Raw genomic sequence first — 16524 nt, forward strand, 5'->3', positions numbered from 1 at the left:
AAGAGGAACGCTCCAAGCATCAAAGTCACAGTGATTCTTTTATTACACTCCATATGTTGCTTGAAATCATTTGACATTGTAGCTTGCTTCACATTACGAATAGCTCTCATTTCTAAATACCCTCAAACTTGAAATTTAGCTTGGTAGTTCTCAAACTTGGCTGGAGTGTGGCCTGAGCATCTGGGTTTTTAAATTTTGGTTATTCCAATGAGTAGCCAAAGTTGAGGATCCTGACCACTAATATCAGTCGCGTCTGTGGAGTCAAAGGTAATGAAATATATTGAGCCCTTTGAAAGCAAGAGCAGAAAGTAAAACCTGATACAAACTGAAGGTTTGTAGAACATTTTATTTCTTTTTTGGTTGCAGCAGTCTCCTTCATAACCTACCACTTCCAGAACTGTTTAATAAGACACAATTCTCTGCACTCAGCTTATGAGGTGTTTCATTTGGTTATCTGGATGGAGAGCTGATACTGTTTTAAAGTTTATTCTTTTTTCAGATGGATACTGTGGGCCATGGGGAGCTGGAAGTGCTGTAAGGAAATCACTGTGTGAAATTTCATCAGATCCTTGATATTCAGACTTAGGTTTCAATAACTGATTTTTCTCCTTGTGTCTAAGAATTTAACATGCATTGTGTTTCCAGTAGTTCCAACCTAATTTTGTCTAATTTCCAGGGTCAGTCGAAAGGTTGTTGTTTCCTTTCTGCCCTCCTACCAAGACACCTAGAAGCGCCAGAGCCTGGCTGGTCGGCCTCAGATTCTAGTAGGTATAGCAGGCTGTGAAGAGCGACTGGGTGGAAGCAGCACCAGAAGAGCCCGTGTGAACATACTGTCCTTTGGCTGCCTGGCAGTTAGCCTAAAAAACAAGTGTGATAGAGGAGACCGAGTTAGAGCAACCCCCTGCTTGACCCTCTTTGCTTCTCATTTGAAACCAGCTTCACCTTCATGTGGGTTTTCTCTGTACAGTGATTTTGCTAAATATTGCTGCTGATACCATTCCTTTCCTTCTAAAATGTTACTTCCTTTTTTTATCCCACTTTTCTGAGCATTTCTCAGGCAAGCCTGAGGTTTGTGTTACTGAGAAGGTTTCTTTTTAGTACTAACAATATTGCAACAACAATACTAGAAATTCAAGTTAAGAAACTTCTCACTCATATAGTGATAAGGAAATGGAAATTTCAGTCCCAGTTTGGGAACCTTGGAATAGTTGAGATAGTCTGCTAGAAAACTGACCAGACATAACGTCAAGCATCAAGCAGATGCAGCTAAAGCTTTACTATAGCAAAAAAAAAAAATGTTTTTAATACATTTTCCCTTTTCTACCTATATTTGTCCATAAGAATATGTAATTTTTATGTAGTTGTTATCATAATATCATTTGATACCCTGTGTAAATTCCAATTGAAGGTGAGTTAAGAATTATGAAACCTGTAATAATACTCAAATGCCACTTAGCAGTACCCCGTCCTCAAGTCACTGTTGCTATTGTCCGATCTCTCCAGGACTTATTTCTACATCTACACTGATTTTCAAAGTTAGGTTTCATGGACTTAAGCGCTTGTTAGAAATGGAAATTCTCTAGCTTGACCCCAGAGCTTCTGAATCAGAAACTCTGTCGCTGGGTCCAGCCACCTGCGTTTTAACACGCCCTTCAGGTGATTCGGATGCATGCTCAAGCTTGAGAACCACAGCTCTAGATGATAAACTCAGCATCCCTTCTTTTGTGTGGATAACCCTTCTGACCCTTACTTTCATAATCCCTCCATCATATTAGCTATATCTTCACCCCCATCAGCCACACACCAGCACGGCCATATCCATCATCATCACAAGATAAAGCACTACCTGTAAAATCTCACACCTCTCTTATGCCCCTGAGATGACTTTTTTAGCTTCTCTGTACACTTCCTTTCCTTTAGTGCCTCATCATCAAACTTCTGGCTACACCTGATTCCTTGCCCAGTCTCCTCTGTCACCAGCAAGCCGAATAAGGCTATCACTCAAATTTTGGTACTGTTTCATCTCCCTGTTAAACTTTGATTCTTCAACCCTGCTCTTTCCCATTTAGGTTGATCTGAATCTTGCTACATGCGTAAGAGAGCTATTAGGAACATTCAGGATCTGAGTTAATGTACCACAAACTCTCATTTCAGCTGCATCTTGCTTGATGCTTGGCCATAACCTCTGGTCAATTTCCTAGCAACTACTTCAACAGCTATTCCAAGTTCCCCACCGTAAATACTGAAACCTCCAATCCCTTATCATTCTCAACAGATGCCCTCACCTATAATCAGTGATCAACCATTGCATCTCTCCACCTCTACAGACCTGATTCCAAACCCATTCTGTTTCTTCTTTCCTATCTCTCCCTCCTTTCTAAGACCTACTCTGCCACCCGTATTTAATATTTAGTCTCATGCAGTACTGTTTCCTCTAAGGCCTTGTCCTCTTCTAATCTTAATCTCTCCTCTGGCTCCTTCTGCTTTACAGTTAAACATGACAATCTCTCCTATCTGGCTAAACTCTAAGCTCCCTGAAGGCAGTGGCTGTGTCTGCTTTGTTCACCCCAGTACTTGGCTCCTAGTAGGTATTCAAAAAGGAATGTTAGTAGCTAAATAAGACCCTTTTTTGTCCTCATTGTTTCTGGTAACCTTTCTGTGTCTTTTCCTGACAAGCGTCTTGAATGGGCACCTTTCCTTTACTGAACCTGTTTTGTTGAGGGTCACTGATACGCCCCTCAATGCCAGTATCAGCCTTTTCTCTGCCTTAATTTTTAACCTCTTTGTAGCGTATTGTTATTGACCCCTTGAAACTTCATTCTGTTTGTTCCCAGAATCCTTGGTTCATCTTAATATAGTACTGCTGCTTGTCTTGGTGGCTTCTCCTCTTCATCTTCCCAAAATAAAACGTGCCCCAGGTTCATTCCTTGGCCCTCTCATCTTCCCTCTAAAGTGTCTCTGTGGAAACTGTCCTTCAATCTACCATCATCAACTGTACTACCAGTGCAGATAATTCAAAACTCTCTGCAGCCTTAACCGTCCTACTCAGCCCTAATGCCACATTTGAAAATGCATGGTAGACACTCTCTGGAGATACCTTCATGGCCTGAAGAAAGCAATGCAAGCAGGCCCCAAGTATGCACTTGATCAAGTAGATAAGAGGTAGTAGCGTCTTACCAGGGCCCGCTTCATAAAAGCCTCCTGGGTTGCCTTCTTGTTTGCAGCCTTGCCACCCCAGGCAGCCAGTGCACTGGCCTGCAGGGCCCGTCCATAAGAGAAACTTAGTTTCCAGGGCTTTGGTAGAGGGCAAAGGTTGATAGCATTGAGGTTGAGAGTAGCATCCTCTTCACTCATGCCACCAGACAAAAAGCAGATGCCTGGAAGGAGAGAAGCCATTCCACTCCACTAGTCCCAGTATGTAACCCTGCTTGAAAAAGCAAGCAAGGAGCCTAAAAGAAATGTAATGTCTCAATCTTTTCTTCAATTGATTTGCATGGGACTAGGTTGGAGAAATTAGTTTGCCTTTGCTGAAGCTAGTTGGACTAAGGAGAGAAGGGCTTTAGTAAATAAGAGGGCAGTGAAATGTTGAGGAAATCAATGGATTGTGTGCATTTGGACAGACTCAGGATAGGTGGTCTCATGGAGTTCGAGGGGGAAGCGCTGGCTGCATGTGAGATATCAGAGGTCTGTTTCATGGCTAGAAGCAGACTACTCCTGGACAAATGCAAATGCTTATGGCACTCCTTCAAAGAATAAGGACTAAGACCTCAAGTTAGAGAAGAAAGAAAACCTTACCAGGAACAGCTGCAGGAACAGTACGGTAGAGAGCTGTGACGGTGGCCATTGCCACCTGCTCTGGAGTATACTTCTTGGTGGAGGCATGTCCAGCAGTCACCATGTTGGGCTTCAACAGGGTTCCCTCCAAGTAAACATGATGGTCATTCAGGGCCTTGTAGACAGCAGCCAGGACCTGAAGGACAAGAGGCCCAAATAGGTGAAACCTAGAGCCAGCTGTAGAGTTACCTGACCTTGACACTTCTACAGTGCAGGGACGAAGGATGAAGGAATTCCCATACGTTATTTGGCCAAAGCTTCCCAACCAGCCCCTAGGCTCAGTCAGGGTAATGCCTGCAAACCATAGCCACTGAGCACAGCCAAGCTGGCCTGTCCCTGCTGCCCCTCCCCTAACTGCTCACTGCGTGGACTACCAGCGTGGCTCTGCTTCCTAGAGGCCCTTCACTCCTTCCTTCCCATTACTCCCTTTGGTCAGTCGAACCTGCCTTAATTTAGTTAGTTGGGGACATGTAAACTGGCCTCCATTCTCCATCCCCATAGAAGCTGAGTGATCATAAAAATATACATTTTAGAGACAGAAGTGCTTTCAGATCTCATTTCAGTCCACCTCATTTTGCAAGTGGAGAAACTGAGGACTCTCTTACTTTCTTACAGATATATTGTGGCTAATTTAGAAAGTCACATGTGAAAAAATTACTTTCTAATTATATTGTCTCATGGGAACCTCAGCCTATTTTAAAGTTTCTTAGTTTAAACATAATGGAACTGAGGTCCAAAAAGATAATATGACTTGCCCCAGGTCCCACAGCTGGGAACGTGGATGCTCAAACCCTAATCTTGGTAACGCAGATCCTGAGGTTTTTCATAAGGAGTGTGCCATGTGCCAAAAAATGTACAAGGTTTGATAATACCTCTTTACCTTCTCAGTGCTACACAGTGATTCTAACTGTAGAATACCTCATATATAACAGCAGATATATGTTAAGTAACAACTGTTGTTTAAAACAGATTTTTCAACTGGCATTGGGACCTTTATATTTAAGACTTACCTTCTCAGTAACATACTGGCAGTGTTCCATGTCATGGTCTCCATCAGCAATTACCTCTGGTTCAACAATGGGTACTAGCCCATTCTAAAAAGGAAAAAGGAGCGGACAGAATGAAGCTCTGTTCACTAGGATCCTTTCTTTAAGAAGATATTTAACAGTTGTAATTGGTACAAGGTTGAAGCTCTTATGGAGATATACCATATAGATGACTTAAAGGCAATGAAATTTAATGGGATGTCTAGTAAGCATTTGTGGCTTAGCCAAAAAAGAACAGTGAGGGAAAAAAAGTTCTCCTGGAAATGGGGTAAAATAAATTCAATTTATTTTCTTAATTTCTATATCTTATTCTAGAGACTAATCTAGCTAAATCAGAACCTAGCTGTCACCCTTTTAGGGCCGTCAAGCTTAAATCACCAATAAAGATGCCTCTTGTATGAGTTAACTAAGGAATTCAAGCAGAGTTTACAATTCTGACTGGGAGGCTCCAGGTACCCAGAACTCAGGTAACCTCAGCATAGCACCCGCACAAGCAAATCAGACTTAACCTGGATCCCAGAGACACTTCAACATATGTTGGAAACTTTAGCATCAAGCTACCATCCTCCAAGAAATTATTTGAATTGGGACCAGATCAAAGCTGTCACCCTTGAGCTGGGGACTTAAGAGGATCATGTCCTTGGACACGGTGGAGCATAGACAAGCAAATGCCCTGCCCTCAGGAGCCTATGCTTTTAAGACTCAGCTTACAGTGCTTTGGTAGAGGGCTACACTTGATGGCATTTGCCTTTTGGACTCATAGTTGACTTGTGGAACCAAATCTTACCCTACTACACCTAGTAAAAGCAGTGAAAAATGCCATCAGGATATACTGGTGAGAGAAAAGGAGGGGGATCATGTGTGGTTACAGTAAAATTAGAAAGACGGGCTTTGAAGAAAGCTTTCGCTTCCTGTATTTTAGCCCAAGGGGAAGGAAAAGCACCTGCTGACAGATGCTGGCATAGCGGGCCAGGGTGTTGGCATTTTCCTGGATAGCAAGGTGGGATGGACACTGGTTGTCAATCTTCAGCACAGCACGCCACTTCCCAAAGTCAGCGCCATCTTTCTTATACTGAGCACAGCGTTCAGAAAGGCCATCAAGCCCTGCAAGTCATGAGAGAGAAAGGCTTCTTTGCACCCCTGACCCCTGGGGTTGCTGATAAAGTGAAGTTCACCCTTGGCTTAGCTTTCAGTCATACAGCTTGAGGACCCAAGACATCTAGGCAAAGAAACATTACATCCAGCAAAGAAATGAACATCCCAGTACTGAGCCAAAAGACCTGGGTTAATAAATATGGTTTTGATATATAATACATATTGGATAAGAAAAATAAAGGGAACTAATATTTATTTAGTACTTACTTTGCTCCAAGGCATGATTCTAGGCATTTTGCACACCTTATCTCAATTAATAATCATAACAAACCTAATAGTTGTTATACTGTTATGACCTAATAGTCATATTACACAACCTTCATAGTTGTATATTCATTTTACAGATTTGGAAACTGAGGCTCTGAGAGGTAAAGTAACTTCACCAAGTTTGACAGAGCTGGGATTCAAATTCTGCTTAGCTAATCCAATGCTATGGTTTATACTTGTCTACTTGGGCAGTGATGTACCTTGCAAAATTATCTAAGCAGTAAGTGATGGAAGCAGCATTCAAACCCAAGTGTGTCTGATCCTACAGCTTGGACTCTTTCCTCTCTACTGCTGCTGGATTTTTCTAAAATAATATTCCCAAGTATAAAATATCTTCTCTGTGCAAGACACTGTGATAAGCACTCTATGTGCATTGTCTAATTTAATCCCCACAACTATTCTGCAAAGTAGATATTGTTATCCCATTTTAACTGAGACTCAGAACATTTAAGTGACTAGCCTGAGGGCACACAGTTACTAAATAGAGGAGCTGGGGCTGAAGAACAGGTGTGTGGCTCTAAAACCAGTGTGATGATTCATATTTTGTTTTCCCTCAATCACTTCTTTGCTTCCTTCATTTCTGGCATATACTGGCATGATTCATATCAGTGGGCAATATCCTTACCTTGAATGGTGGTTTCCTTGTTTGTTCCTGCAAGGGGAGCACCTCCTTGGTCTAACTGTGAATATAAATAATTAACAAGTAACTAGCAGGTGTCAGGTATCCCAGTAAAACACAAGCAGAGCCCCTGGTGCTACATATTAGTTCTCATCTTTCACAAACCAAGGAGTTGAATTAGGAAGGTATTGTATATTAGGCATTGAGGAGACACAACTCAGTCCATAGCAGAAGGGAAGTTACCTGGAAAGAACAATGTAAGAGTGTCAACCCTAAGAGGAGGGAAAGTACAGAAAGCACAGGGCTGGAGCTTGGAAAGTAAGAAGTAATCTTATAGTACCTGGGATGCAGAGGTGCCATATAAAAGCCACTTCCTTTAAATTATTCATTCATTTATTCAAGAGACATTTATTGAGCACTGCACATGCCAAGCCCTATGCTATTACAGGAGATAAAAAGAATAAGGATGCAGCCTCTACTCTCAGCATAACAGAGGCTAAGGTCATGAGCCCAAGAGGTAGACAGTCTGGGCCTGAACTGGCTCCAATTTTGCCTTGCTGTGGGCAAGTTATACTACTTGTAATTCTGTTTTCTAACCTCATCTCTAAAATAGGGATAATAACTGAGTTTACCTCCAGAGGTTGTGAGGAGGAGTAAATGAGTGCTTGGAGTTGTAAGCACTTGACAGATACTAATGATCACTCTTGAGACGTTCACATAGTTTTTGAAGACCCAGTTACAACAGAACAGCAAGTGTTTTAACAGTAATAGCTATCATGAACTAAATAATAAGGGTGTGACAGGAACCGTTTTACAAACTCATTTCATCCCTATAAGAACCTGATGAGGAAGGTACTATTATTCCCATTTTAGAAATGAAAAAATTGAGACACAAAGAGATTAAGTACCTTGTAGAAAAATGGTTGAAGGAAGAGGGTACTGGAAAGGTCTAGAAGAGGATCTGGTTCTCAGTGGGAAGGTGATGATGGAAAGGAGTGAGAAGAGCAGTTAGATGATGAGAGTGGTCCTCGTGTTGGCCCTGACCCAGCCACTGTGTTGGGAGTGTGCCTGTGGTGAGGTGGGAGCGAGATGTATTCACCTTGATTCCCACCACAATCCCTTTTTCCTTGAGGATGTCTCTGAACAGCTTTCCCTGGCTGTCCTTCTGGTAGAGGGTCTCACGGAAAAGGATCACGCCCCCGATGCTCTGGCTGACGGAATCATCCACGGTGAAGAGGATTTCGCGGAACTGCCGGCGGTTCTCTTCAGTGTTCTCCACCTTGATCCTCTGCAGGCGGCTCCCCATGGTGCCTATGTGGGCGAGTAAAGGCAGCATAAGGAGCAAGCCAGGGCTTCCCTGCCGCCCTCCTCCATGCCAGCTAGTGACCCTCACCAGGATGGACAGCAACACTCTCTTTTTTATTCAGATCATCAGAGCTCCTGCCTCGTTTTTTGTCTCCGCAGGGAAAGACTGTTGCTGCTTTCAGGATGCTGATGAGGAAGTGCATGGGCTGGGCATGCCAGGGTCAGGGTGGAAGCCACCATAGGGTCCAAGTGGGGCTGCACGGCCCTCAGGCCTCTCTGGCTCTCCCCTGGTCCAGCCCTGATCTGACTGGATATACAGACAGTGGAAGGAGGGGTAGGGCAGGCTCTTGACTTCTCTGGCTTCTATAATTTTATGGTGGGCCATGCAGGCCTACTGCAGCTCCCCCTTGTGCCATCCTGAGCTGCTCTCAGTCACAAGCTCTGCCCTGTTCCTGATGTAGACATTTCCCTGCTCTCACTGCCCTTCCTTGGCTGACTTTACACTGACTTCTCATTAGCGGCAGAGGTCTCATCCTGCTTACTGAGTTCCTGGCCTTGCTACAGCTTGGATTCAAATGATCCCTGGCAAGGGGGTCTTAAAATGGAGGGCTTGAGCCTGTTTGCTTGGTCTTCAGAAATCTACCTTCTGGAATGACAAGACGCAAAAGGTCTATGCTTACTGAGTCTTCCACTCCCACTCCTGTGTATATAAACCTTTACTTTCTCTGAGAGGAAAGAGAATATGATTATCAAGTTGCCTTTGCTAAGTGTAGAATCAAGAGTATGGTTGTTGTGTGATGTTTCTTGCACTCACCTACAGACTCATCTGCAGCCAGGATCCCCTTCCCATTGGCAACAATGCGCTGGGCAATTTCTGAGAGCTCCTTCTTCTGTTCTGAAGTGAGGGCTGGAAATTGGTAGGCCATGGTGACAGGGCTGGAAAAGAGTGCAGGAGAGTTAGTTGTGAACGGAACTGTGGGTCGCTCAAGTGGACTCATGACCAAGACAGTAGGTGTGCAGAAAAGCTCCATAGGCCCCTCTGACATTTCTGGCCCATTTCCACAACTGGCTAAACAAATGAGGTCTGTTCTGTTTTGGTTTTTTCCCCCTTAAGCCTAAGTATTTGCGATTAGCTATAATGGATGAAGGTGGGATGACAAATTTCATGGTGATCCTGAAAAGAATGCCTTTCAGGAAACTTTTGGGATCACTGATCCTGAGACCGAACCAGCTAATGAGTATCCACTTATATCTGACAAACAGAGGGCATGGCAGTAATTGACTATCTCTTTATTCTACGGATTCCTGGTACCATCAGGGCTCGGATGGCTTGAGGCCAGGACAGTGAGGCTTTCAGCCTCTGCGGCCATTCCTCACTTTGCTCTGTTAGCCTGTAGTCCCCCCAGAGTATTCTCTAGGCAGCAAGCTTGAGAGGAGAAACCACTATTTGCCCTTGAATTTAACCTCCCTTCAACTTTGAGACATAGAGCGTGGCGTGTGTCTCCTTTTTCTTATATTCAGCCACCTATGAGACCGTTTGGGGCAGATGCGGAGGATTTTCCCTAAGCATCTCTGGGCTGGAGATTCCCATTAGCTCTAAGGATGCCGATGTCATATGTTGATTCCTGCTCCAGTAATTCACAGCTTCACTGCTTTAGCAAGGAGAGACTGGCTCAAAGAGCCCCTACCCAAGCAAGCTCTTAGCAGTGGTCATCTGAAGGGGATCATTGCTCCTGTTCGGCTGCCACTTTGGGCTAGTCTTGAAAATGCAAGCTCACAGGACTCTTACCTTGGATATTAGAAAAAATGGTTTTGCATAGGTTGGATTATCAAAGAAAAAAAATGGTAATAAAGATTATCTTGAGCAATTTCCTATCCAACTCTGTGGCCTCTTCCTTTCCCCAGTCTCCTCTCCCCTCATACACTCATACACAGGGTAGATGCCCTGTGTCTGCTTTCTACTTTCTGAAAGCCAAGGGACACCTCAGTTCTCTTTCGATCCATTCAACAATGAGGTAACCAGGACAGGTATTATCTTCATTAATTAATGAACAAGCTAAGACTCTGAGAAGTTAACTGACTTGTCTAAGGTCCCAGCTAGGATGAGGCAGAGTCCCCCACCCAGTTCTCCTTCTCATGGCAAATTGATGTCTTCACATTTTCTGTATCCCTTCAAGGCAGGCTCTCAGAACTCTGTCCCTTGACATGAGAAGTCAATGGCTACTGAACTAATTCCTGAGAAGGTATAACTAATGGCGCTCTTACTGTGGCTACTCTCACTTCAATACTTAACCCCAAGGAATGGAACCACGATGCTGTCATTGGGGTACCAGGACAGGCTAGTGGGCAATGATTTCTAAAGAAGATGATTTTCCAAGGCCCTTCACATCCCAGCCAACTGAAGATAGTATTTCTTCTGTTTATATACTAATTCCTAAATTGTAGTCAGGAACTGTTAGCTTTGGACCTGACTACCAGATCTTCATGGCAGATAAAAGCCAACCTGAGGTTGGTAACCTTCAGGCCAGAGTACAAATTTTCTCTCTCAGTTTAGATATTTGCACAAAGCAATTGACAACTACCAAAAAAATAATGATGTCTCCTTAATGAAACAAAAGGAAAACATAGCCCAATAATAGCAAATGATCATTTATTGCCAAGCACTCTGCTAATCGCTTTACATGCACTATAAAATTTATTCCTCACAATAATCTCAAAAGGTAGTCAGACTTCCCCCTTCCCCCACCCTCTGCCATATAATAGATAAGGAAAGAATATAAGACAGTTTAATTATTTGTCCAAGGACAAATAGCTAATAAGGCACAAAGTTGGGATAAAGGGCAGTACTCCCTCTTTCAAGTAAAGAGTGAGACTGGTGAAAGGAATTGGCCTTTGGATGACTCTAATGTCCTCGATGACACCCCCAGAGTACCCAAAATCCTTGGGCTGTGGATCATTATCCCCACATCACATTACCAATTCATAAATATCTGACACGTTCATGTAGAAGTAGATCAGACAGACCTGGGCTCAAGGACCAGCTCTGCCTCCTCTTCACTGGGACCATGGGCAAGGTGGTAAGTTCTCTGAGTCTTAGCTTACTATGGATTAAATGGCTATAATATCTGCTCTGGTTGTCTCACTGCCAAATGGATCACACGTAACCTGTGAGCACCCTGCTCATTGTAGTTGCTCAGCATATATTTGCTGAATCGCATGATAAACATGAAGATGCTTATCATTATGCATTATGAAAATGTCAGGTATCAGTATTTCTCTCTTTTTTAATTTAAAAAAGTAATTGCCTAAGGGACTTCCATATTTCTGTTTACTACCAAGCTATTTTCTTCAGTCTGAGAGTGCTGACTCAACCAGAAAAAAAAAAAACAGAGAAAAGGTCAAATTGAACCAATACTGTTTATGAGAAGTTAAACTTCTACAGAGGGATTAAAGTTCTGTACCACATCAGCACAAATGTTGCTTTCCTGTTAATCATAAAACAGGGTCACAGGCCACTGTTCACCACTGGAAGAGAGGAGGCCAGCTGGAAGTGGGCAATGATAGAGAACGATTTCTGTGCCCTTAAGCCTCTGCTTACTGAGGTCTCAAGCCAACTTTTTAAAAAGTGTGACAGGAAGTTGTTCACATTATATGATTAAGTAAAAAAATAAAGCAAGTTTCGGAAAAGTATGCAATACATAATATCACCCTTTTTTTAGTTAAACAAATGGTATACACACATACTGTTCATGGGTCTATATAAGCAGATAATAACCACACTGAGGTTACTCCTGGGGAATGAAACAGGGTGGGGTGACTCACAGTTCGCTTTATGGATTTTTTGTAATGTTTGATTTCTCAGTGAGTAAGTTTATATACTACATTATTTACTATACATAATATATTAACAGGTAATATTGATATATATGCAAATCTGGGAGAAGGTTGCGAGTACAAACATATATGAATAGAGGGCCACCACAGAAAAACAGAGCTACAAGTGATCTCAGAGATATCTGTATCAACCCTGCTAACTTTAGAGATGAGGAAATTGAGGCCCAGGAAGAATACGTCTGATGCCCCTTCTAAGTTGTGATGTTTCAGGACTGTAAATCACATCCTACTGGCTTATGACTTGGAATTCTTTTCCCAATCCTTCTTTAGCAGAATAACAGATGAAATCCTATAGTATAATTCTTTCTACCTTCTTTGAAGAGGTTCTGTGAAAATATAATAATTTGTAAAATACCTATATTTAACTCCTGGAGAAATATAAGGGAGTAGAGAATCCATTTGCTTCTCCAGGTACAAGGCAGATGGATTTTCAAGAAGACATGAAGGGCTTATTCACTGAAAGCCCATGATTGTCAGGCACTGCATGCAGCACTTTTTTATAGACAGATGCAGGAAGATGCCCACAGCTTCGTTCATATCTGATGCCACAGTGGTAAGCACAGTGAGATGCTCTAGAACAGCCTGATCCCTGGAGCCTTTGAACACACATGGAGCAGCTCAGAAAGAGACCTGAGTGTTGCTCTTTCCTCTAAACTGGCACCTAAGCCAAAGGAGCTCCTAGGTTTACAGCAACTACACTCCATTCCCTGCCCCAGCACCTCAGGTCTAGTGTGGGCCTGGGTTGTCTGCAGATGAGCCTTGGCTAAAGTGATGGTGGCAGCAGCGCTAGAGTCCCTGCTGGATCCACATTAGCTAACGGAACCCTAGGTAACTATGTAAAGAGAAGTTTATTTTAAAAGGCAACATATCCTCACCTATTCTTCAGATAGTAGAACAAATGTACCAAAATACATCAGCAGCTTTTGATTCCAAATATCTTAAGCTGTAGGATCTCCAGAGTAGGAAATGTTAAAGAAAGTATCAAACAAGGGAAAGGTTTGACAATTCATAATCAAAGGACGACTATACTCGGTGATGCCTGTTCCATTTTCTCGTTTGAGCAGTGCGTGAAGACGAAGGGCAAAACAGGCCAAGAGTTCATTTCTGTGACAAAGAAACTTCAGTGCTAGTCCTACTAGGTGTGGGAAGAGAATGAAGAAAATGACATAAGGCGATAGATATGTAAATAAATCATCGGAATAAGCAGTTGTTATGGAGGGAGTAGAAATGAACAGGAATCTCAAACATGAGTAGAACCCAACCAAACAGGAGTATTCAAGATGTTTTTCCTTCGCCAAAGCCTCAGAAGAGCCCTCCTACAGGTAACACTGGTAACTGGCATCAATCCTGAGCATTTGCCACCACTCAAAGAGCCAGGGGAGGTAGGGAGAGAAACAATCATTTCAGCAGATCACCACGTTTTCAGCCACCATCCCATTTTTCCTGAAAACAAAAGCAAACTTTCCCCTCGCCAGGCTTAGCGCTATCATTAACCCCTGACTCCCTGGTGCAGTCCTGAGAGACAAAGGAAGTTCTTTTACTTACAGTTGGAGAGAGGAGAGTCCTCTTAGATCTATCAGAAGCTGTGGATGAGGCAGCAGCTGCCAAATAGGATGAATCTTCAGGAACACAGTTTTTATAGACTTCTCACCCAAGGGTTTTTGTGTGTGTGTGTGTGTTTTTTTAAACTTTTACCCTCCCCTTCCCACCTTGGCCTGGTAGAGAGGTGTTTAACCAATAACTCTGATTGGCTCATAAACAGCCAATCCTTCTAATCATGCTCACACACTCTCTGTACTCACAGAATGTTAAAGCTGTAAGGGACATCTGGAGACCTTGTAGTTCTCAATCCAGACTCTTCATTTTACAAGTGAGGAAACGGAGACACAGAGGATTAGGATCAGTAACGCAGTGAGTGGGTGACTGGGCTCTGGAGTCCACCAAGGAAAACTGGGAAGCACGTTAGCTTAGCTCCAGCACTTACTACACACATTACCTTGGTCAAGTATTTTTCACTTCTCTGAGCCTGAGTTTCCTCCTCTGTAAAGTGGGATCTGAATTTCACAAGAGCATTAAGTGAATTTATAAAGTACTTGCATATAGGAGGCATTCAAAGATCCTTCCCAGTTCCCCCAAACCAAGCTGGGCTCCCTGATGTTTTTAATGTCAGAACACAGTATCTTTTACTCTATTCTCATTCTCTCTCAACCTGTACATTTTTGTCTTTAAAGGTGGTAAAAACTAGAATAAAATTTAAAGTGATTGATGCAAGCCATCAACTCCCCTAGTTACAGCACTGTCTAGGTACAAGTTCATTCTACAGGGTTTTTTCTCTGAGCGTTAAACCAAAATCTAATTCAAGAAAAGGCAAATAAAAATAGTGTATGCTTCCTGAGGCAAATAATGAAAGAGGCAAATAAAAGTAGTGGGGGAATCTAAGAATAATGGAATGACCATGATCACAGGAAAGTATACATTCTCAGGAACACATTCCTTTGGAATAACCCATAAAATAGGAGAAAAAACCCTAAAAAACCAAAGTGCTCTATGGTATAGAGTGTAACACTATAATGAGTGAAATATCAATGAAATGAAGGAAAAAGAAGCAGGGAGCTGGGTTGTCTAAATAGAGTTTAGGCTCAGACAGCTTCTAAAAGTGGACAGTGTTAGACATTGAATGTGATTATTGAAGGAAATTGAAATGTTTGAAGCACAAAACTGAGGCTCATTTGTCTGGGGAAGTTTGGCCAAGGCCTGTCCTAAGGGTCACCGAGCGTTAGACCAGCTGAAGTTCCCATCAGCTCTCTTGACTCTACCTGCCTCCCCAAGGCACACTTTTTGGTTTCTCCATCTCCACCTGGTGCTTGATTCATCAGACCAAGATGACTGATCTGGGGACATGTGAGATCTCATCAAATTTGACTTTTGTCAAAGGAGAAAGGAGGAATAAGAGGAGGATGCAGATGAAAGAATGGAGCCTGGGGTTAGTGATCACTGTTGGGGGCCAGGGCTGGGGTGGTCAGAACCGTAACTGAAACATTTTACCTGCTGAGAAATGTATGGTAGAAATAATTTTCCTTAGGCTACTAGTACTAATTATTCTTGTTACAACAATAACAATAATAATAGCTCTTTTTTGAAGTTCTATGATGCACCTGGTTCTTTTTATATATGATCTCTAATCTCAGCACCTCTCTGAGGAAAGGTTTATTAGCCCCACTTTCTGGATAAGGAAACTCTGGTTCAGAGAGGTTAAGTAACTCGCCTAGAGTCACAGGACAGGTAGAGGGAGTGCCTGTCTCGCTGCAAGTCAGTGGTCTAAAGCAGAGCTGCTTACATTTTGGTGACCTCAGATTGCAGAGATTAGTTCTTTCCCTCTCCACCTCCCAGCAGCTTATAACCTTGGACGTTAAAACTATATTAATCAGGGAAGAATGACTTGCCTCGGCAGACCTAGAGGGCCCTGATCTGCTGAGCATCGGTGCACGTGAACAGCAGACTGGCCAGGCATGTCCGAGGAGCATAAGTACACCTGTCCCTGAGTGGTGCCGCATGCTGCTGCTCCCATGGCATCAGCATTTGGCCACTTCCAGGGTCTGATGTGCAGCTGAAACTCAAAGTTCAGTAAAGCAAGGATAAGGCTTAGTGAACCTTAGAGAAACAGCAACTCCTGAGCAACACAGACTGCTTGCAGTTTTTTAAGTCTCTTAACTCAGTAAAATGTTCAAAATTGATATATCATGATATGTGGACTTGGAGGCTGTGAAACATTGTGGAATCCCCCAACCTCTTTACTCCTCAGTTTCACCATCTGTAAAATGGGCTAGTAATGCCTCCATCAGAAACTGATTAAGAAGATGAATGAAATAACATAGGACTAGGGATTTAGTACAGTTATTTCATTAAATAACTGGATCTGAACGTATAATTCTGATTTAGAGGGCTCCGAATGCAGACTCTTCTCATAGGCAATAATAAGATGGTATCATTCAGGATCATTACTTTCAAAACCTCCAACAACTGCCTCATTTATTCTCCACTGTCTGCCCCACTCTAGATACTTCCAATCTGAATATGATTTTTACATGAGTTAAATGTATTCATGCACAGTATGAGGTCTGAGGCCACAAACTTGTACGTGCAAATAAATCTCATGTTTCATAGAGTTATACTCACTGTAGTATTAGTAACATTATAGAGAAAGAACTTTCATAAAAACGGGCTACATCTACACAATGCAAGGAAGAACCATGGATGGATCAACATGACATTTAAAAACATCTTTTCTAATTTGTGGGACAGACATTTTCTTATTGTATTGCAACCTGCTTTGGTGGCTGGGATGGTTTCAGGACCCTGAAACCAGAAGTCACTATTTTGGTCACAGAGATAGGGCTAGTGTTA

At 42.7% G+C, this 16524-nt stretch overlaps 1 protein-coding gene across 1 annotated transcript; it reads right to left on the bottom strand.

The window, feature by feature from the left end:
• Nucleotides 1-326: 326 nt before the first annotated feature.
• On the bottom strand, nucleotides 327-13789 carry ALDOB (aldolase, fructose-bisphosphate B). The gene is made up of 9 exons (XM_059925201.1): nucleotides 13666-13789; nucleotides 9041-9162; nucleotides 8021-8232; nucleotides 6928-6982; nucleotides 5824-5984; nucleotides 4845-4928; nucleotides 3796-3970; nucleotides 3178-3377; nucleotides 327-857 (listed from the first exon to the last, which is right to left on the bottom strand). Exons 2-9 carry the CDS (start codon nucleotides 9150-9152, stop codon nucleotides 762-764), a joined length of 1095 nt encoding a protein of 364 aa, XP_059781184.1. The 5' UTR covers nucleotides 9153-9162; nucleotides 13666-13789; the 3' UTR covers nucleotides 327-761.
• Between the last annotated feature and the right edge of the window lie 2735 nt (nucleotides 13790-16524).

Source organism: Balaenoptera ricei, chromosome 6 (genome assembly GCF_028023285.1).
Source record: "Balaenoptera ricei isolate mBalRic1 chromosome 6, mBalRic1.hap2, whole genome shotgun sequence".
Classification (NCBI taxonomy): domain Eukaryota; kingdom Metazoa; phylum Chordata; class Mammalia; order Artiodactyla; family Balaenopteridae; genus Balaenoptera; species Balaenoptera ricei.

Excerpts from the sequence above, each read along its gene's own strand:
- ALDOB (XM_059925201.1), bottom strand. The coding sequence starts at position 9,152 with ATGGCCTACCAATTTCCAGCCCTCACTTCAGAACAGAAGAAGGAGCTC. Across the intron at positions 8,233-9,040 it reads GGCTGCAGATGAGTCTGTAG|GCACCATGGGGAGCCGCCTG; the intron begins GTGAGTGCAAGA and ends TCGCCCACATAG. Across the intron at positions 4,929-5,823 it reads ATGCCAGCATCTGTCAGCAG|AATGGGCTAGTACCCATTGT; the intron begins GTGCTTTTCCTT and ends TTTCCTTTTTAG.